At 39.2% G+C, this 21,330-nt stretch overlaps 2 protein-coding genes and 1 pseudogene across 2 annotated transcripts; 2 read left to right on the forward strand and 1 right to left on the reverse strand.

Moving 5' to 3' along the window:
* The first annotated feature begins 4,537 nt into the window (after positions 1 to 4,537).
* LOC148932542 (uncharacterized) lies at positions 4,538 to 8,689 on the forward strand. Its single transcript, XM_089065144.1, has 2 exons — positions 4,538 to 5,533; positions 8,258 to 8,689. The coding sequence occupies exons 1-2, from the start codon at positions 4,538 to 4,540 to the stop codon at positions 8,687 to 8,689; spliced, it is 1,428 nt and encodes a 475-aa protein (XP_088921270.1).
* Positions 8,690 to 10,728: 2,039 nt separating this feature from the next.
* On the forward strand, positions 10,729 to 11,505 carry LOC148932543 (uncharacterized; annotated as a pseudogene).
* Positions 11,506 to 15,303: 3,798 nt separating this feature from the next.
* LOC148932544 (uncharacterized) lies at positions 15,304 to 16,026 on the reverse strand. Its single transcript, XM_089065145.1, has one exon. The coding sequence runs from the start codon at positions 16,024 to 16,026 to the stop codon at positions 15,304 to 15,306; it is 723 nt and encodes a 240-aa protein (XP_088921271.1).
* Positions 16,027 to 21,330: the final 5,304 nt, after the last annotated feature.

A 21,330-nucleotide genomic window follows, 5' to 3' on the forward strand; every position in this document is an offset into this window, starting at 1 on the left:
AAGAAAACAAAACTACACTAAGGAAGCAGGAAATTGTTTCATCACCCCTTCTCGAAGTGGAGTAATAAAACAGAACCGTAAATTGTGCGATGAAAGTAAGGAAAACTGCTAACTACCAGCTACTCTAGACTGAACCAAGTGTCTACGAGAGATTGAAAAGCTTGGAATTGAAGAGAACTTTGATTTCAGATCTGGAAGAGAGTTAGAAATCCTACCTACTCTAAAGAGAACCTCCCTAAACTACTAAGCAAGAAATGAAAAGTGGGGGAACTCGTTTCTTTTAGTGTGCAAGGCTCCTTTATATAGGGAGGCGTAGGGCTCTGATCCCTAGGGTACCACCCCCTTGAAATGACGCTTTTGCCCTCCACACCTTAGAGTGGATTCATGATCTTCTCTCCAGCGCAAGGTTGGCTGGCTCCGGTTGGAATATGACTTGATCAGCTCAAAAGCCGCCTCTTTTCTCTTCTTTTTCGAACTTTTGCTTTCGCCCTCTGGAATGATGTGATCTTCGATTTCAGGTGAAATCTACACACACCTGGCTCAAAAAGGGTCGTTAGTTTGCTGATTTCAGTACGGTTTTGCTATAAAACACATGCATGAAACGGGCCTCATCAATATTCAATTGTTTTGTCCTTGTTAGCTCTTGTAGTTATTTGATTTATCCTTGTGCCTTCTATATTCAATTGATTAGCTACCTCTTGAATACATGTTAGAGTTTATTAGAGTACTCGGGAGATGAAATAATTGACTTCGAAAATGGATAATTCACACTCTAATTTAATAGAACTCGGGAGAATTGAGGTTTTACGTGAGGTCTTTTGGTCTTAATAATATTTTGAGAGTTAGATTCAGATATTTAAAGGGGACTTTGGTTTTAGTATCTAATCTTCGGATTTCTCACCTCGGGGAGGGGAGGGGGGTGGGGAGTTTAATCTAATATAGTGACCGACTTAATAACTCTAGAGACCGTAATTTAAGGAAGTCGATTGGACTTTGGAGAATAGCTCGTGACTATGTTTTTGGATCCTAAAATTCTACATTCTTTCGCCTGCTTTGTATTATTTGTTCTTATTTCTTTTTGTTATTTATTTATTTATTTCTATCTAGTTTAATAAATCAAACCAAAACCTCTATATCTATTAATAGTATATGACACTCAGTATATGATAGCCAGTTGCAATCTTATTCCATGTATTCGATATCAAAGTACTAACCTTTAGCTATACTAGATCTACTCTGTATGCTTGCAGCTATTTTTAGTGCTAATAAATAGTGCATCAGCCACTTCAAGTGAAATAGAGATAATGTTTATGTTAGAGTTTGTATACTAGAAATCACCTTTCGAGTGATTGAATACTGTTAAAACTCTTATTTTAATTTCCAAGGAATAAAACAGATTATTTTTGTCATAATGTTGTTATGTTTTACATTTAATGGATGTTTATTACATGTTTAAATGTATAAGTAACTTAACAAAGTTTAAGTCTTTGTTTTAGTACACCGGTTGTGGGCGACGTCCACTTTAAGGTAACACGGTCAGTTCTGAACAAAGAAAAAGAAGTATTTCACAACCTAGATAGGCTTAGACTACCTATCGTGAAAGGTTGCAATGTCAGTCTGATTATTTCTAAGCTTTTCCGAGTCTCGTTTGATAACATCCTCAAGAGGAGCTTGAAATAAGGTTTTATTATTCGGAACCTAGGTAGTTGGAGTTTGATTACTCTATGAATAATAAATAAGAATTTCTTGATGAGTCCACTCTTGGAATTAATAAGAGATTAATTAATTAAGTCTATAGCAGACAATAATTAATTAATGGATGTTTCTATCTTAAGCGCGGGAAATAAATGACAAGCAATGGAAACCCGGTTACTTATAATTTCGGATTAGGATGGGGGGTGCAATATTACTTCTGTAGTGGCTGCTCGTAATATTCCAATTAAAAGCTTGTATAAAATTGGGGTTCAACCTTCCATAGATCCCTGTCTGGGCCCAATATGTGACTTAATATAAATAGGAGAATAAAGGAGACAAAAAAATACGTTGTTACACTACATAATTTTTGTCGCCCTCTCTACATAGAAAAGGGGCAATTTTCTCTCCTTCGTGAGATAGGTTTTCCGTCTCTTTTATTTAAGTCCTAGTATACTGGTGAGATCAGCCCACCCTGATATCAGTTTACAGTCCGGGAACCAGATAAAAGATCCGTGGTTTAGTACTAAAGATCTTCACGTGGAGAAGGCGCTAGCTTTTTTTGGTTTTTTTGGAGAATTACCAAGGTAAAATAGCTAAACCGTAGAAAAGCATGTTTTAGGTTTTAGTTAATTTAAAGCATGATTTATTTGAGTTGTGAGCCTGATACATGTGATAATTGCGCGAATAAAATTTGTCTAAATAATCGACTAAATAGATCTTGATTATCTTATTTATTTGAATTGAATTTAACGCACGTTTCCGCTGCCAGTCCCTTCAGTTTATTAGGAAGGGTTATTGATCCCGAGTTAAATTTATCGCTTTCCAAAATTTTTAAAAAAATAATGTCAACAAATCATGATTTTGATCAAAATTTGGTATTTCATAGTACATTTTGAAAGTGATCTTAAATGTTACTCCTTCCGTCCCATTCTAAGAGCATGCACAATAAGATTGCTCTAGCAATAGCCTAGTCAAAAACTCCTTTTGCCACATCATCATGCCCTTCCCATAGTTTAGCCAATGCTACAGAAATAGAGCTCTAGCCCTCCCAAGAAAAAAACACCAAAAACAATGACATGAATTGGAGAAAAAAACATTGAAACAAAATGATATGAGAAAAGTGTAGTTTAGAAAAATAAAAATAAAAGATAAAAATCGACTAGCCGATCGCTTGCCGTGCAATATATAGTGGATTGGTGATCAGCTAGCCGAGCTCGTTGATACGCTCGGATTTTGCACTATTTTAGGGCCCTTAATTGGTATGTTTTTAGTGTCTAAACCGCGATTCATGTCTATATTTCATATATTTTATCTATTTTGGTATTTTGACATGTTTTGTGAGAATTGTGCATATTTTAGTCAAAAAGATAGGAAAAAGTCGAAGATGGAATTCTGGAGCATTCAAGACGCCCAACGGCCCGCTACGTGTGTCGCAGTGACCGCTATGCTTGAAGCGGTCTGCTCCGAAAAAGTTGTGCTGAAAAGTCTGAAGACGCATAGCGACCGCTGGGGCATGTGCAGCAACCGCTCGAGAGAATCTCGTAGCCATTGGACTAATTTGCAGCGACCGCTGCAGGTTGTGCAGTGACCGCTACCCAAATCTGTAGAGGCTTCGGAAAATCCACAGCGACCGCTGGCCAAGGCGCAGCGGTCCGCTGCGAGAAGGCGGCGCACGAATTTAATCAGATTTTCTCCAGATTTTACCAGGCTTAGCCAAAATTTTCCTTTCCTCCATAGGATTCGACTTACTCCCTATATATACCCCATTAAACCTCTTCATTCAGAGACACCTCTTACACTTTTTGCTTCATAAATCTAGAGCAAAAATACTTGAGAGTTCATCACTGTGCAAGAGGTTGAAGATGAAGTCAAGTGAAGATCAAGGCTACGAGATTCTACCTTTGGGTTTTATCACTCTAGTTCTTATGTTTACATTGTTTTCCCTTCAAACTATGTTTTTAGATTATTCTATCATGTGTAACTAAATTCATAGGATTCTAGGGATGTGTTAGTAACATTCTTTTGGTTTAACATTTCTTCCTTTAGAAGTTGTTCGGTAATACTGCATGCTTGAGTGACATATTCGATGCTTATTTGCTATAACTTGCTACATAATCGTGAGAGGAGGTTGGCGAGTTAGGTCCACTTAATAGACACTACAATTAGCTTCCCTTAAAATGACACTGTTAATTGAGAGTGATGACTTTTCAAGGGTCTTAGGAGCTTCTAGGAGTTACGAATCTAGGATTGACAACCCTAGTGTTAGTAATCTACGCTTGTACCGCATGGGCAGAAACTTATGTGAATCGTCCTATCGAAGTGTAGACTATGCTAGGATATTGTAGAAGGAATTTGTATAACCATAGTGGTGAACACACATCCATGGAATTCTCTTATATCACTTATTCGATCTCTAGTTTGTGTTGCATTCATCTGTTTTCTGTTTTTAATTCAATTGTTTTCACAAAATTCTCTGGTTCTCCAAATAGTAAAAGAAGCTTAGTAGAAGATAGCCAATTAGTGATCTTATTCCCCGTGTTCGACAACCCGGTATTGACCTTTAGCTACACTAGATCTACCATGTATACTTGCAGGTATTTTTAGTGCTAATAAATAGTGCTTCAAGTTTTTGGCGCCGTTGCCGGGGAATAATATCACTTTGTGATTGATATCTTACTAAGAACGATTTTACTACTTTGGATTTTATTGCTTACAAAATTTTTTGTTTTTTTTTCTCTCTTTCAGGTAGTTTATGCGAACGCGTTCTGGATATGACAGCTTAGAGCCGATCGATCACGAACTTGAAAGGACACATATGATTATAAGATGGGGACAACTAGCAATGGCAGAGGAAGACAACATGAACGAGTTGGAGAAATTGCAGATCCAAGTCAAACTTTTGATGGACGAAAAGCTCGTTCGAGAGGCACAGGAGAAGAAAAACAAGGAGATACTCCCTGTTATGCACATGTTCAACCACTGGAACGTTCTTACGTTTCCCGAGGGTCCTCGGATCGACGCTAACAACTTTGAGCTGCGCATACCCCTCATTCAAAGGGTGAGCAACATCCTTTTTCATGAAGGGCCACGGAAGATGCAAACCACCATCCTATCGAGATTCGTGGAGATTGCAAATACGTTCAAATTGAATGGTGTCAACGACAATGCCATTAGGGTACGCCTCTTTCCTTTTTCCCTTATAGATTCTGCTAAGGAATGGTTTGAGTGTCTACCTACAGAGCAAGTGTCCACGTGGAAAGACATAGTGGCGGCTTTTCTCGACATATACTACCTTCCAGGGACCATATTGAAACTGAAGAGCGAGATCTTCCAGTTCATCCAATGCCCAGACGAGCCTCTTTTTGAGGCCGTAGCTCGTTTCATAGGGCTCCTCCGAAAATGCCCCAACCATGGTTTTACCGTGGATCATCAGGTAGACATATTATATAATGGCTTTAACGAGAAAATTTGTGCCATGTTGAATTCAGAGGCCAACGGAGGATTCCTAAGGAAAAGCGGGGCAGATGCAATGGCAGTGATAGAGGAATTTGCCACTAACAGCCGCAGGTGGTCAAAGGAGAGGCATCAGTCAAGGAGAGTTGCAGCAGTACAGACAGATGAGGAAAACTCCCTTGCGAGAAAAGTGGCAGAGCTAAGGGTTAGGGTGAATCAGATGGACAAATCGAGGAGAGAAGATCCGGTACCACCGACTTCCATTATCGCAGTCACCAAACCCGACGCTAAAGCCACTCCCGTTGAGAATGTCAACTACGTGCAACAAGGAGGAGGTCCTAACCTTTCATTTAACAACAACAATTATCACCCTAATCAGGGGGCGGTAATTACAATAATTATAATGGGAACCGTCCTCACCCCAACCTTTCGTACTCTAACAGCAAATTCTTGCAGCCCCTATAGGATTTAATCTTACTAATCTAAAGTGACAGTTGGTGAAAAGACAATTATATCCTTTTTGGAGGGAAAATGTGAAGCTCTTTTTGTTTATCCTTTTGGTTATTTTGAAAAATGACAACCATTAGATAGAAAATTGGTCCAATCAAACGATAGCTTCCCAATCAAGATTTGGAACAATTATTAAGCAATATTAATCTGCAAAATGAAACATTGAGGGATGAGGGTGAGAAGAAGAAAGAGGAAGGAGAAAGAGTGCATCGAGGCAGACCCCCAATCATCGCCGGAGCGGCGGCGGAAGGCAGCAGCGGTTGTGGTGTGATAACGAGAGAGAAAGGTGAGAAGGAGAAAGAGAGATGGGGAAAGGAGAGGGCGGCGGTGGGCAGCTGCTGGCCGAGAGAGTTATGAATGTGGCGGGTGTGGATGAAGCAAGTGGTCGGCGAATTAGGGTGGTGGACAGCGAGGCGGGCAGCGGTGGCGAAGTTTACGACAGTGGTCGGCGAAAGAGAGATGGGGAAAGGAGAGGGCGGCGGGCAGCTGCTGGCCGAGAGAGTTATGAATGTGGCGGGTGTGGATGAAGCAGGTGGCCGGCGAATCAGGCGGTGGACGGCGAGGCAAGGCGTGCCAGCGAACTGTGCCGTCGGGCAAGCGGAGGGAGGGAGGCGGCGGCACGTAGCAGGGCGGAAGGAGTGTGGTACTATTAAGGGGAAGAGAGAGAGAGAAATGAGACACATCTTTTAGGGTTTCATGGAATAGTATTAGTTATTGTAGTCTAATTGGGCTATAATTTTGGGCTTTTAATGTAGCATATAATTTGTGTTCATATAGGAGTAGTATATAATTAATGTTTTTTTTTTATTTTAATTGTGTACTCCGTATAAAATTTCATGTTACTTCGACTCAAGAGGGGAAATGAAATTTTCAAATCTTTTATATTAAGTAATTAAATTCAAAGCATATAGTGAAAATTGAGTTGACTCTGATTTCCACTACTATGGAGCGGAAGGAATAGTAATTAAGAGTATAAAAGGGTCGATGATAATAATATTCCATCTTTCGAACGATTGTGAATTTTTTTAATTCAGAATAAAAAATTCTATCGATGATAATGAAACTTAACGAATTGAAATTGAAGACATCGTGTAAATATTTTTAAATAAGTTAGTGTTTTGTCATGGACAAACTGTATGTTGTTATATTTAGAGTCATATTGAGTTGATTTAGTTAATCGAAACTGGTGAACTATTTATTCGTTCAAATAGTTTGCTTTTTTTTATTCTTTTGTAAATAGTAGTATTATATTTTTCTTTATTTGTATATCTTATTCTATTTCATCCAAACATCTCCTCTTTCGTTATTTCTTTTATTTTATACTACACTCATATCAAATATTAAAACACATCTACTAAAATATGAAATGTTTTATTGAGAGTGGGTTGAGAGAAGTACAATTGTACAAATATTTTTTGTTGTTGTTTATAATATTAAAAATACTTATTTTAATTAGTTCTTATCTGTAAATATATTTTTATACGTATTTACTCTATATTTTTTATTTTAAGTTAATATATCTTCCTTATTTAAAAATATTTTGTGAAGCTCTTTTTGTTTATTTTACTAATCTAAAGTGTCAGTTTGGTGAAAAGACAATTTTATCCTTTTTGGAGGGAAAATGTGAAGCTCTATCGATGATAATGAAACTTAACGAATTGAAATTGAAGACATCGTGTAAATATTTTTAAATAAGTTAGTGTTTTGTCATGGACAAACTGTATGTTGTTATATTTAGAGTCATGAGCCGTGAAGTACACATAGTTATAATTGAGTTGATTTAGTTAATCGAAACTGGTGAACTATTTATTCGTTCAAATAGTTTGCTTTTTTTTATTCTTTTGTAAATAGTAGTATTATATTTTTCTTTATTTGTATATCTTATTCTATTTCATCCACACATCTCCTCTTTTGTTATTTCTTTTATTTTATACTACACTCATATCAAATATTAAAACACATCTACTAAAACATGAAATGTTTTATTGAGAGTGGGTTGAGAGAAGTACAATTGTACAAATATTTTTTTTTGTTGTTTATAATATTAAAAATACTTATTTTAATTAGTTCTTATCTGTAAATATATTTTTATACGTATTTACTCTATATTTTTTTTTTAAGTTAATATATCTTCCTTATTTAAAAATCTTTTGTGAAACTCTTTTTGTTTATTTTACTGATCTAAAGTGACAGTTTGGTGAAAAGAAAATTTTATCCTTTTTGGAGGGAATATGTGAATTACCACGCTTACAACTGTCGTCACCTCAATCAAGACGCAGATGGATCAAGTCCAACAAAAGATTGAGGAGGACAAGAAGGCAGCAGCGCGAGTAGCGGACATCAACAAAAAGTGGGTCGCGAAGCGGAAAATGGGGGGAAGAAAGCAGCTCTGGGGCGCAAACCGGAGTCTGCCAGACGCCCAGTGGACCGCTGCGGAGCCGGCAGAGGCACCTGCGCCCAAGGATGCTCTCATGCGCCATAATGGATTGTGCTCCCATTTTAGCCAAAGAGGAAGTTTAAGCTTGAAGAGCAATTTAGGCACTTCCTAAATATGTTCTGCAAAGTTCACATTAACATACCTGTCGTTGAATCATTGCAGGAAATACCTAGGTATGCAAAACTACTTAGGGAGGCCATGATGCGAAAGAAGAAGCCTACGAAGGCCGATCTCAAGTTGCCTCTTCATTGCAGTGAAATAATTCAACGGGAGAAAGCAGTGAAACAGAGGGATCCCGACCAGTTCATCATTAGGTGTTCGATTGGCCAAGGAAAAGTGGACAAGGCACTCTGCAATCTTGGGGCTAATATCAACATTATGCCACTAATGTACTACGAGAAGCTCAACATAGGGCCACTTATGAAGGCAGACTGCACAATTAGGTTGGCCGATAACTCCGCAATCAAGGCGGTGGGCATGATCGAGGACGTATTGGTAAAAGTCGATGATTCCATCTTTCCCACTGATTTCATTATACTTGATATGAAGGTTGATAAAAATGTGCCACTAATCCTCGGACGAAATCACGCTTAGCGACAATGCTAGCAAGTCTACCTACAAAATCGAGAGTGAGATGTTCAAGTACGAGGAGGCACAAAGGGCCAAGATGGAGTACGAGAAGAAGAAGAAGAAGAAGAAGAAGAAGAAGAAGAAGATGATGATGAAGAAGAAGAAGAAGAAGAAGAAGAAGAAGAAGAAGAAGAAGAAGAAAAAGAAGAAGAATCCGTCACATGATGATCCCGAAGTCTACGTGATCAAGACCGCGAAGAGAAAGTATAAATTGTGGAGAAAGATGGTCATGAAATTGATACAATTCGCAGTTTTTAGCACAAGGGTCATCGACCCGCCTAGCTAGTTGGGAAACTTCAAGTCGAGCCAACGACTCTAAAACAAAGGCGCTTGTTGGGAGGCAACCCAATATTTTATTTTCTTTTATTTTTCTCTTAATTTTTGTAATTCTCGTAGTAAAATATATATATATATATATATATATATATATAAACGGCGACCGCTGCATAATCCACAGCGGTCACTGCCAGTTTGACACGTGTGCAGGAACAGGACCGGGCCCTAGGGCGGGCCGGAGCGGTCGCTGCGCGAGAGAGGCAATGACGCGAAAACTGCTATAAGAGTTAGTTTTTCTTTCTCTTTTCTTCATCTTTTCTCTCCATTCTCTCTTGCACACGACCTCCACTCAAAATATTCAACAATTCCACACACCCTCACTCAAGTTCATCCATTGCATCTCAATTTTTGGGCTTCCATCGTTCAAATCACTCCAAAATCAAGGTATGAATCCTAACTTCAATTTCTGAGCTTATGCTTAAATTCTTCCATGGATTTTGCTTTATTTGAAGATTTGTTCGGTTGAGAAGTTTGTTTTATCATGGGGGGTGAGTTTGATGTTGTTGTTTTATGATTTCATTGGCTATATTTGTAAATTAGGTGATGAATTGTGTGTTTTGATAGTGAAATCCCTCCTTGATATTTGTTGTTATACTTTGCAAAAATGTTCATAGCATTGTGATGCTATTATTATTTCCATGAATTTCAATACATGAGTAATTGATTGAGATTGTTGGTTTCGTTTCCTATAATGTTGCGTCTCTGCATGGGGGATTAATTCACGTTGGGGGATAGATTATGGGTGTTCTTTTGTGTTAATTTTGTTAGATAAGTCTTTATGAACCACACTAGAACACATGCTAGATATAAGCTTGCACACCATGGTCTATTTTGTTGATTATTGGTTGGTTGATTGCAAGTTTGGGGGGAACCCTTGCTTGTCATTTGTTGATGCTCTTTTTATGAGCTTGATGTTTTTTTGTAGGACCATGACAACAAGAGGAAAGCCCGAAAACGCGAAGAGCTATGGCATTAGCCTTCCGTTGGAAGCACACAAGGCAATGTCGAAGAAAGTCTCGGCGAGAGACACCATGCCTTCAAGATACCCACATGATCTTCCCCTCGCCACTTTTGGTATTATAGAGGAATTTTGGGCGTTGTGCGACCTCAGTGAGGGGAATGGCCTCGGCCATATGTTTCGTGGGAAGTGGCCATCATACCGGAGACTCACTCTTGAGTTTCTAAGTACGCTTAAGGTCAACAAGGACCGCCGCACCCGCATCCCCGAGTCCATTGACTTCCGCCTCGGCAACCACAACCACATATTCATGATGGCGGATTTGTGTGAGGTGTTCCAGTGCCACAACCCCAACCCCGGCGAGGAAGTGGAGTATGACTACTCCGACATGTGGAGAGCTATGACCATCGAAGGGGAGGACTTTATAACAGCCTACGCCAAGTCTTCTTCCATCCGCAACCCCGTCCTTCGATACCTCCACCGGTCGATGACGCAGCTAATGTTTGCCCGGATTGATGGTGGGAGTGTCTCCCAAATCGAGATGGACGTGATTTGGAGCTTGCTCAATAAGAAGGGGATCAACTTTGGAATCCTCTTCACCATCTAAGTCGACCGCATCTCCAAAAAGGACAGGAGCCCTATTTGTTGCGGTCCGATCACGGCAATTGCCGAGTATGTTGGCATCCCGACGGTGGACTTCACTCCGGATATGGGTGAGATGTTCATCACCTATGAGGTCCTTTTTTTGCAGTAGGTCTTTTGAAGACCGACTCAAGTGGCCAAGCATTCTTCCTACAGTCGGCGCAGGATCACTTTCCTGTTCCACTCACACAATTGACCAAGGTTGATACGTGGGACAACAAGGCCAATTGGAGGCTCGGCACCGACGCCCACCAGAGTGCAATTGAAGCTAACCCCATCGCAGGGGAGTTTAGGAGGCGAAACATACGTTGCGCGTCCCCAACTTCGAACCGGGAGTTGATTCCACCTACGCCGCCATTGATGAATATGTCGAGGGTGGAGAGCATTCGTATGGTCAAGGAAGTGGGGTACCACCGCCGCCTCGACGGAAGAGGATGAGGAGGATGAAGTAGAAGGCCACCGCCGCCGCAATAGGAGGAACCGCAGCCGAGGCCGACCGGATCCACAAGAGGAGTTCCAAGCCAGTACTTCCGCCCAAGTAGGAGAGGTGTTCTCCGATTGTCAAAACATGTCCAACACTTGGGACAATCGTTGGGCGGAGCAGCAGCAGGTGAACAACTTCAACCAACAAGGTTGGGAGGCCCAAGGCGATTGGCGGGCGGCCGAGACGAACTTTTGGGAGGCTCAAAGGCTCGAGGACTTTCATCAACGACAAACACTTGCCGAGCTTCGCCAAATGGCCACAGAGGCTCAAGAGGAGCGTCAAACCATGAGGGCGGACATCACCTACCTCATCGGCGCCTTCGAGGACCTTAGTGCTCGTTTCCCTCCTCCTCGAGAATAATGAAGTCAAGTTCATGACTTTAAATGAGCACTCGTATCATTACTTTGTTTTAAGACAATTTGTTTTGAATGTTTTGACAATTTTTTATTAAGTTTTTGGTTATTTTTATCTTGAATTTCGTTTTTAAAGCCTTTAAATTTTTTTGCAGGTTCTGGATGAAAACATACATTGATATTCATGCTGAAGAAAGCAAAAGCAGACATATGCTGGAAATAGAAAATATGGAAAGATGTTGTAGCTGCATTAAGTTCAAATATTGAGAATGTTACATATATATATATAGCATAACTGAGAACCATCTAGAACTAGCTCTTAATCTATGTACTACAATGTAATCTCACACTTAACAAGTTAATCATAACTGAATCTGAATCTGAACCTGCTACATTACTTTCTTCGGTGCTCCTTTGATCAACACGTCTCTTCAAGTACGTTGGTGGTCCCTTGGCATAGCCGTTGTCTCTGTGGCAGTACTTTCCTTTGGCTGGGATTGCATACACTGTTCTCTCTTTACTTCATTGTTGAATGCAATTTTGTCTTGAACATTTATCTCTTCAACAAGTTCTCTAACACGCCCCTTCAATCTGAGTGAGGCTAAGGAAACCAGCCCAAGTCTTTCTCTTAGTTTCGCGAATGATTGTTGACTAAGAGGTTTGGTGAAGATATCGGCAATCTGATCCTTTTTTGGCACATGTCTTAATTCAATCTCCTTTGCCAAGACTTTATCCCGAACAAAGTGTATGTCGAGCTCTATATGCTTGGTTCTTGCGTGCAAGACAGGATTCGAGGCCAAAGCTATTGCACTCATGTTATCAACCCAAATCACAGGACTTTCTCTCTTCTGAATATTCAATTCACCAAGTAAAGAACTCAACCAAGACACTTCGGAAGCAGCTTGAGCAAGACTCCTGTACTCCGCTTCAGTGCTGGATCTTGCCACGACGGTTTGCTTCTTCACACACCAAGAGATCAAGTTTCTTCCAAAGTATGTGCAAAGCCCTGTTGTTGATCTTCTATCATCCAAATCAGCTGCCCAATCAGAGTCTGAAAAGGCAGAAATACCTCCACGCGATCTCTGAATTTGAACTCCAAAATCCAAAGTCCCTGATAGATACCTCAAAATTCTTTTGACTGCTCTCCAGTGTGTGTCTAATGGTGAAGACATATACTGGCTAACCTTGTTAACCGCAAAATTTATATCAGGTCGAGTAATTGTTGCATATTGTAATGCCCCCACAATGCTTCTATACAACTTAACATCAGTCATAGGTTCACCAACGTTCTTACTCAATTCACAGCTTGAAACCATGGGAGTTGGGCAACCTTTAGCACCTATCATGTTTGCTTTCTTTAGAAGATCTTTGATGTAATTGGACTGACACAAATGTAGTCCATTTTCAGCAGTCTTAACTACTTCAACTCCTAGAAACAAGTTCACCTCCCCAAGATCTTTTAAAGAAAAATGGGTATTCAAGTCAGAGATAACCTTCTGAATAGAGATAGGAGAGTTGCCCGTGATTAGCATATCATCTACATAAATAAGAAGGTATATGACTTCATCTCCTCTCTTCCTGAAGAACATAGAGGCATCTGCTCTAGACTGAGAAAATCCAAGAGAAATAAGCACAGAATATATAGTGAAAAACCATGCCCTTGAAGCTTGTTTGAGGCCATATATGGCTTTGTTCAGTTTACAGACTAGGTGAGGACCACCTTGCTCAAATCCCAAAGGTTGTTTCATGTAAATATCTTCATGCAGATTACCATTTAGGAAGGCATTATTGACATCTAAATGAGTGACTGCCCAACCAGAAGAAACTGCCAGATTGAGTATAAGCCTTATGGTCGTTGGTTTAACAACTGGACTGAAGGTCTCATTGAAGTCAAAACCCGGTTGTTGAGCAAAACCTTGAGCTACAAGCCTTGCCTTGTGTCTAGCAATGGCTCCAGAAAGATGAAATTTGAGTTTAAAAACCCAAGTGCAGCCTATGAGGTTTTTACCCGGTGGAAGAGTTGTCAAAATCCAAGTTCTATTCTTGAGTAGAGCAATAAACTCAGTTAACATAGCAGCTTTCCAGATGGGTATGAGTAAGGCTTCTAAAGCAGATTTTGGAATGAGATATGGTGAAATGGTTAAGGAAAAAATCCTTGGTTTAAAAACACCAATCTTGGATCTGGTAGTCATATGATGGGTAGACTGAGTAATTTGAGCAGGTGGGATAGGCTGGGGATCATGGATAACAGGTAAGGTTGAAGAGTTAGTGCTTGAGGAAGAAGAATGATTAGAGTCAGAGGAATCACAATTAATATCTGATGGAATCTGAGCTGAATGTTGTGGAGTAGCAGGAGATGAGGGTGGACTATTATGAGGAGGAAAAAGTGGAGCTGGAGATGGAGATGGACTATTGGGAATGAGAACAGTGGGAGAAGAAGATGAAATTAGTTCTTTGACAAAATCTGAATTTTGCTGAGACTTGACAGTAGAGGTTGATTGGTATGGAAAAGTGAGTTCATCAAAGATAATGTCTCTTGTAACAATCACTTTCCCACCAGGAATAAGAGCTTTATATCCCTTGTGTGAAGAACTATATCCCAAGAAAATGGCTTTGACTGACCTAAAGGCTAGTTTGTGCTTATTGTAAGGTCTAGTTAAAGGGTAACAGAGGCATCCAAAAACCTTGAGAGTTGAGTAATCAGGTTTTTTAGAGTACAATTTTTCATATGGAGATAGGTTTTTGATGACTTTTGATGGCATGCAGTTTATCAGATACACTGCTGTGACAAATGCATCGTCCCAGAATTTGTGAGGCAGAAAGGATTGAGCTAAGAGGGTGAGACCAGTCTCAACAATATGCCTATGCTTTCTCTTAGCAAGGCCATTCTGTTGTGGTGTGTAGGGGCAAGAGATTCTATGAACAATTTCACTCTCTTTCAGAAAAGAAGACAAACTCTGAAACTCACCTCCCTAATCAGATTGAAAGATTTTGATTTTTGAATTGAAGAGGTTCTCACTCATTGTTTTGAATTGTTTAAAAACAACACAGACATCACTCTTATGTTTTAAGAGATATATCCATGTGAATCTTGAGAAATGATCCACAAATGACACATAATATCTGAATCCATTTCTGGATGTAACAGGGGATGGACCCCATAAGTCACTATGAACTAACTCAAGGGGTGAGTTAACAACAGATTCTGACAATGAATAAGGTAGTTTGTGAGCTTTAGAGACACAACATGGATGGCAGAGAGAATGATCTTTCATTGAAGAAAAAGGAATTTTACAATTGTTCAAGGCAAGTTTAACAATGTCTAGAGCAGGATGTCCTAGTCTACTATGCCACAAGACTATATCTAGACAAGGATTATGATTTGAACTACTGCTAGAACTAGAGTTATCCATGCTGAGGGAGTGAACAACTGGGATTTCTTGGCTGGAAGAACACTTGGAGCTACAGCTTCTCTTGATTGGTGAATGGTCAACTAGGAAGTGATACAAGCCCTTGTCAAGGGTTCCCTTGAGTACGATTTCCCTGGTGCCCAAATCCTTAACAAAGCAGAAGTTATGGTGGAATTCAAAAAACACTGAATTATCCTTAGCAAACTTTGAAACACTAAGAAGGTTCTTGGTAATACGAGGAACATGTAAGAGGTTTTTGAGTGAGAGTTTTCTGGAAAGATTAGCAGAATGAGGATTAATAACAGATTCACCAACATTTGCAATAGAAACAGAAGATTCATTTCCAAGAACCATGCTTTTACCTCCATTGTATTCTGAGCTGATATTGAGATTGCTCAAATCATTTGATACATGGTGGGTGGCTCCAGAATCTGGATACCAGCTGGTAGAGGCATAGACTCATAGTTGAACTCTGATGGATTCCCGAGAGAAAATGAGCTTGATGGAGATCTAGGTACTGACTGCACAAGGTGAGCTGAGGGGTTGAAGTAGCCTTGCTGCTGTGGTGGTGTAGTGCCTCTGAATTGAACTTGTGGTGGAGTAAAGTTTTGTTCAAACCTATGCCAGCACTTTGCAGCCGAGTGCCCTGGTTTTTCACATAGCTGGCAAACAATCTTGTTACCACCTCTTCCAAAACTTCTTCCACCTCTCCCACCTCTTTGATTTCTTGAACCTCCCTTGCCTCCTCCAAAATCAAATTTGTTGATGTGTGGAGGTGCATCTCTTTTCTGGCCAGATTGTTGCACCAAATTAAGAACAGGTTGTGAACCTTCAGTGTTGGTGACATGGGCCCTAGTTGTCTCCATCCTAGACTCAAAACTTAGTAGAAATGAACTGACATCTCCAAGACTCCATGGGTCTGTTCTTGAAGTGATTGCACAAACGGCTGGGTCATAATCTTGACCCAAGCCTCCCAGAACGTGCAAAACTTGCTCTGCATCAGATATCATGCATCCAACAGAGGCAAGAAGATCAAAATAAGTCTTCATCTTTCTCAAGTATTCACTCATTGTGAGTGAATCTTTCTTCAAGTTCAGCAATTGCTGCCTATATTGCATCACTTTAGCAGTAGATCGGCTAGCAAAATTGGTTTCAAGGGCTCTCCAGATATCCCTTGCTGATCTGAGCCCAACAACGAGAGTAAGAGCTCCCTCGGAGAGAAAAGAAAGTAACCACCCAGCTACTCTTCTATCTTGTCTTTGTCATGCTATGAAAGCTGGATTCATCACCATTGATCCTTCTGTCAGATCTGGTATCATTTGTGGAGGAGGATTTGTTTCTCCTGTAAGAAATGTTTCAAGTCCATAGCCATACACAGCTACATCGACCTGTTGTTGCCACATTAGGAAGTTCCCATCGGTCAGCTTTACTGAGATAGGAGGTAGCTGTGAAAAGATGGGCAGTGCACCCAAGTTTGGGATAGAGTTGGCAATCGAACCACTTGATTCTGCCATTTTGGATATAGCTACAAGAAACTAAGAAAAATAGGCAGGAGAGACAGGATCAAAAGGATCCATCCTGCTCTGATACCATGAAAACATACATGATATTCATGCTGAAGAAAGCAAAAGTAGACATATGCTGGAAATAGAAAATATGGAAAGATGTTCTAGCTGCATTAAGTTCAAATACTGAGAATGTTATATATATATATATATATATATATATATATATATATATATATATATATATATAGCATAGCTGAGAACCATCTAGAACTAGCTCTTAATCTATGTACTACAATGTAATCTCACACTTAACAAGTTAATCATAACTGAATCTGAACCTGCTACATTGCTTTCTTCAGTGCTCCTTTGATCAACACGTCTCTCCAAGTACGTTGGTGGTCCCTTGGCATAGCCGTTGACTCTGTGGCAGTACTTTCCTTTGGCTGGGATTACATACACTCTTCTCTCTTTACTTCATTGTTGAATGCAATCTTGTCTTGAACATTTATCTCTTCAACAAGTTCTCTAACATTGGACTCCTGCCAGCGTCCGCTGCATGTGTTGCAGCGGCCCGCTGGCCACTCACCGGAAAGGTTCTGACTCATCGCAGCGACCGCTGGCTAGCCAGCAGCGACCGCTGCCCATCTAGAGTTTCCAGCGCGATTTTTCGATATTTTTCAAATTTTCTCCCCGTCCGAACCCCACGAGGAAATTTCAAGGTATTTTTATTGCTTTCTAGGTTACTCTCATTCCTACCGACTCTACAAACTTATTTTAGACTTTGTTGTAAATAAGTTTGGGGGGATGAAGTGGTGGACCGTGAGTTTAGGAGTTTTATTTAGGGTTTGTGGTTTTTGTTTTTTTTGTTTTTGCTTAGTTTTGAAATAAAACCCGCAGATGAATCCTTGTTGAAAACTTGAAAAATTGTCATGAACTTAACATAAAGAACTTAGAAACACGCATGTTTAGGGACACACTTTAGACCGAGTTGCCGATGATATTACATTCCATCTATGTTTAAGTGTGGCTTAACGTTTTGATTTGATGGTTTGGTGAAAATGTGCATAATTAGTAAATTGCTTGTCGCCTTGAATCATGCTTTATACCTTCAGAGATTTGAGCCCAAATTCTTTCTTGTGTGATTTATCTGCATGCATGTATATTTTTCTAGAACTTGCTCCTAGTCTTGCCTAAGTTTACATAGTGTTTAAGTTGATTTAGGAGGTTGTTAGGCCATCTTTCCTAGCCTACTTTTATACCCAAAATTTTCGACCCTCTCAAAATTTTCAAAATTTTCCCTTTGGAGCCAATTTTGAGCCTTTAAGTTTTTCTTTTGAAGCCAAATTAAATGGGGACAATTTGAGAAAAAGTAGTGTGTTTAAATAAAGAAAAAAGTACATGTTGTGAAATAGTGAAAAATTCAAATATGTGCTTGATCTTAGAAAGGATTCCTATGGAAAGAAAAAAAAGAATAAAAATTGTGAAAAGTTGTGAAAAGAAAAAAAATCAAAGGATTGGAAAGTGAGTTGAAGGAGAAAAATAATGTGTTGAAAGTGTCTTGAGATTTAGAAGAGTAGAGTCAATTTTACTCTACTTGATTTTTATGTTTTAAGTCACTTTTTAGACAAATTTTCCTCACCTACCAAAGAGCCTACATTACAACCAAAAAGAAAGACCTTTCGAACTTTTGATGCTTAATCACATCTAGTAGAGGAGGGATTAGACTTTGAACAATCCTATGGCAAACTTTGCATGATGCATGATTTGAGTGCTTATACACTTAACCCTTACACACTTTGAGAGTGAGAGAAAGAACACTTCCCATCTTTGGAAGTTTGCCACGTGTGAGTGCTTGAATTCAAGGTGTTCCACGAGTTAGTAATGAAAGTACACTAATAAGCCTTGCTTGATTTGATTGCGTTAATACATGTTTAATCTGCTCTTTCATCTCTTAAGGCAATTATGACGTCTAGTCCTTATGCAATCCGTGCGTCTAAGCTTGTATCTTTATTGTTTTGTTTGAGGACAAACAAATATATAAGTTTGGGGGAGTTGATACGCTCGGATTTTGCACTATTTTAGGGCCCTTAATTGGTACGTTTTTAGTGTCTAAACCGGGATTCATGTCTATATTTCATACATTTTATCTATTTTGGTATTTTGACATGTTTTGTGTGAATTGTGCATATTTGAGCCAAAAAGATAGGAAAAAGTCGAAGATGGAATTTAGGAGCATTCAAGATGCCCAGCGGACCGCTGCGTGTGTCGCAGCGACCGGTGGCCCACAGCGACCGCTATGCTTGAAGCGATCCGCTCCGGAAAAGTAGTGCTGAAAAGTCAGAAGACGCCCAGCGACTACTGGGGCATGTGCAGCGACCGCTCAAGAGAATCTCGTAGCCACTAGACTAATTTGCAGCGACCGCTGGCCAAGGCGCAGCGGTCCGCTGCGAGAAGACGGCTCATGAATTTAATCAGATTTTCTCCAGATTTTACCAAGCTTAGCCAAACTTTTCCTTTCCTCCATAGGATTCGACTTACTCCCTCTATATACCCCCTTAAACCTCTTTATTCAGAGACACCTTTTACACTCTTTGCTTCATAAATCTAGAGCGAAAATACTTGAGAGTTCATCACTGTGCCAGAGGTTGAAGACGAAGTCAAGTGAAGATCAAGGCTACAGGATTCTACGTTTGGGTTTTATCACTCTAGTTCTTATGTTTACATTGTTTTCCCTTCAAACTATGTTTTTAGATTATTCTATCATGTATAACTAAATTCATAGGATTCTAGGGATGTGTTAGTAACATTCTTTTGGTTTATATGAATTCGTTTTTTATTTAATATCCGTTTTTTTTATACTTCATTTCTTCCTTAAGTTGTTCGGTAATACTGCATGCTTGAGTGACACATTCGATGCTGATTTGCTATAACTTGCTACATAATCGTGAGAGGAGGTTGGCGAGTTAGATCCACTTAATAGACCCTACAATTAGCTTCCCTTAAAACGACACTGTTAATTGAGAGTGGGTACTTTTCAAGGGTCTTAGGAGCTTCTAGGAGTTACGAATCTAGGATTGACAACCCTAGTGTTAGTAATCTACACTTGTACCGCATGGGCAGAAACTTATCTGACTCGTCCTATCGAAGTATATACTGTGCTAGGATATTGTAGAAGGAATTTGTATAACCATAGTGGTGAACGCACATCCCTGGAATTCTCTTATCTCACTTATTCGATCTCTAGTTTGTGATGCATTCATTTTTTTTCTGTTTTTAATTCAATTGCTTTCACAAAATTCTCTGGTTCTCCAAATAGTAAAAGAAGCTTGGTAGAAGATAGCCAATTAGTGATCTTATTCCCCGTGTTCGATAACCCGGTACTGACCTTTAGCTATACTAAATCTACCTTGTATACTTGCAGGTATTTTTAGTGCTAATAAATAATGCATCACTCGTCCACACCCTAGCTCTTGGGCGTTGTTTTTTCGTCTTCTCGGCTAGCCTACCTCAATAGCGGACTAGCCAAGCGCCCTAGCCGCACGCTAGTGGCTAGGGCACCGGCTAGTCCGCTATTATATAATTCAAATTTTCAAAAGCACACATATTATATAATTTCAAAAATCAACATTTATCAAATACATATTTCAAAACATTCTGAACAGTAGTGGGACCCTCTCACCACTCTATATACTATACATTTATCTACATGCAAAAATAATGAAGAGAAGGTTGCCAAAACGCGTTAGCGGCCGACCCTTATAATAACTGTAACTCACATCAACCCACGCATCATTGATATCTTATTCCTGAAATATATTAGTGGTTTATATGAGCCACAACTCAGTGTATATAAATATTACCTTTAATTCCACATACAAATATCAAACACAATCATTCACCAACATATATCACCGGAAGTAATAAATATCATAAATAATTTAATATTCATATGCATATGCCTCTCCGTCCTTTTCATTATTCTGTGACAGATCAAGCGTGGTATCTGCCCGGAATTTCCATTGTACACGACCCGTAGGTCCCTTATATTTATTTGACCTTTCTACGAAGGCCCCTCTTTGATTTGACCTTTCCACGAAAGCCCCTCTTTGATTTGACCTTTACACGAAGGCCCCTCTTTTCTCTTTGTATTGACCCGTAGGTCTATTATCATTGTATATGACCCTTAGGTCTATTTTCATTTCTATTGGTATCAGACCCAGGACAAGATTGTCACATATCCTCTTTAATCCAATGATGCAAATAATTTTAATGACATATAAAAATATATCAATTGCACCACTCACATATCCATTGCACCCATCAGATATCCATATCATATTCCACTAAATAATTCCAGCATAATATATAAAATATATCCATACTAATTTCACACCAAATAATTCAATTACTCATTCAAATTCAACAATTAGCAATCACTCAAATATCACATATAAAATTAAAAGTGTAATTTATACACATCTGATTTCGACGGACAATTTTACCGAAGTCGTGATTCAGACTCTTGATTTAAAAGCTCTGCCCCTCTCTTCTAGTTTTATTTTCCTTCCTTTATAATTTTCTTCCAAGTTTTTATTTTTGACTCCCCTTATTACTATAGAGTATATATAATAGCATGAAAAAGTCTCGGTTTATTTTGCCGACTTAGTAATTGAGAAATCTAAATAAATAAAACTTATCCATTTTAGATTATCTAATTAGGTGACACTTGTTGTGGGATGAAATTTAAGGTGACAACTATGGTAACTATATGAGAATACGTGTACAAGCTAATTTTCCTCTATCAAAATATAAGTTATCTATAATGTACAACTCTAAATAAATATAAAAATAATAAAATCAATGTATACTAAAAATACTTTCCTACATCCATAATTTTAATCAAATGTAAATATA

The sequence above is a fragment of the Salvia hispanica genome, chromosome 2, assembly GCF_029641045.1.
Source record: "Salvia hispanica isolate PSC_SH4W2 chromosome 2, Shi_PSC_v1, whole genome shotgun sequence".
Taxonomy (NCBI): domain Eukaryota; kingdom Viridiplantae; phylum Streptophyta; class Magnoliopsida; order Lamiales; family Lamiaceae; genus Salvia; species Salvia hispanica.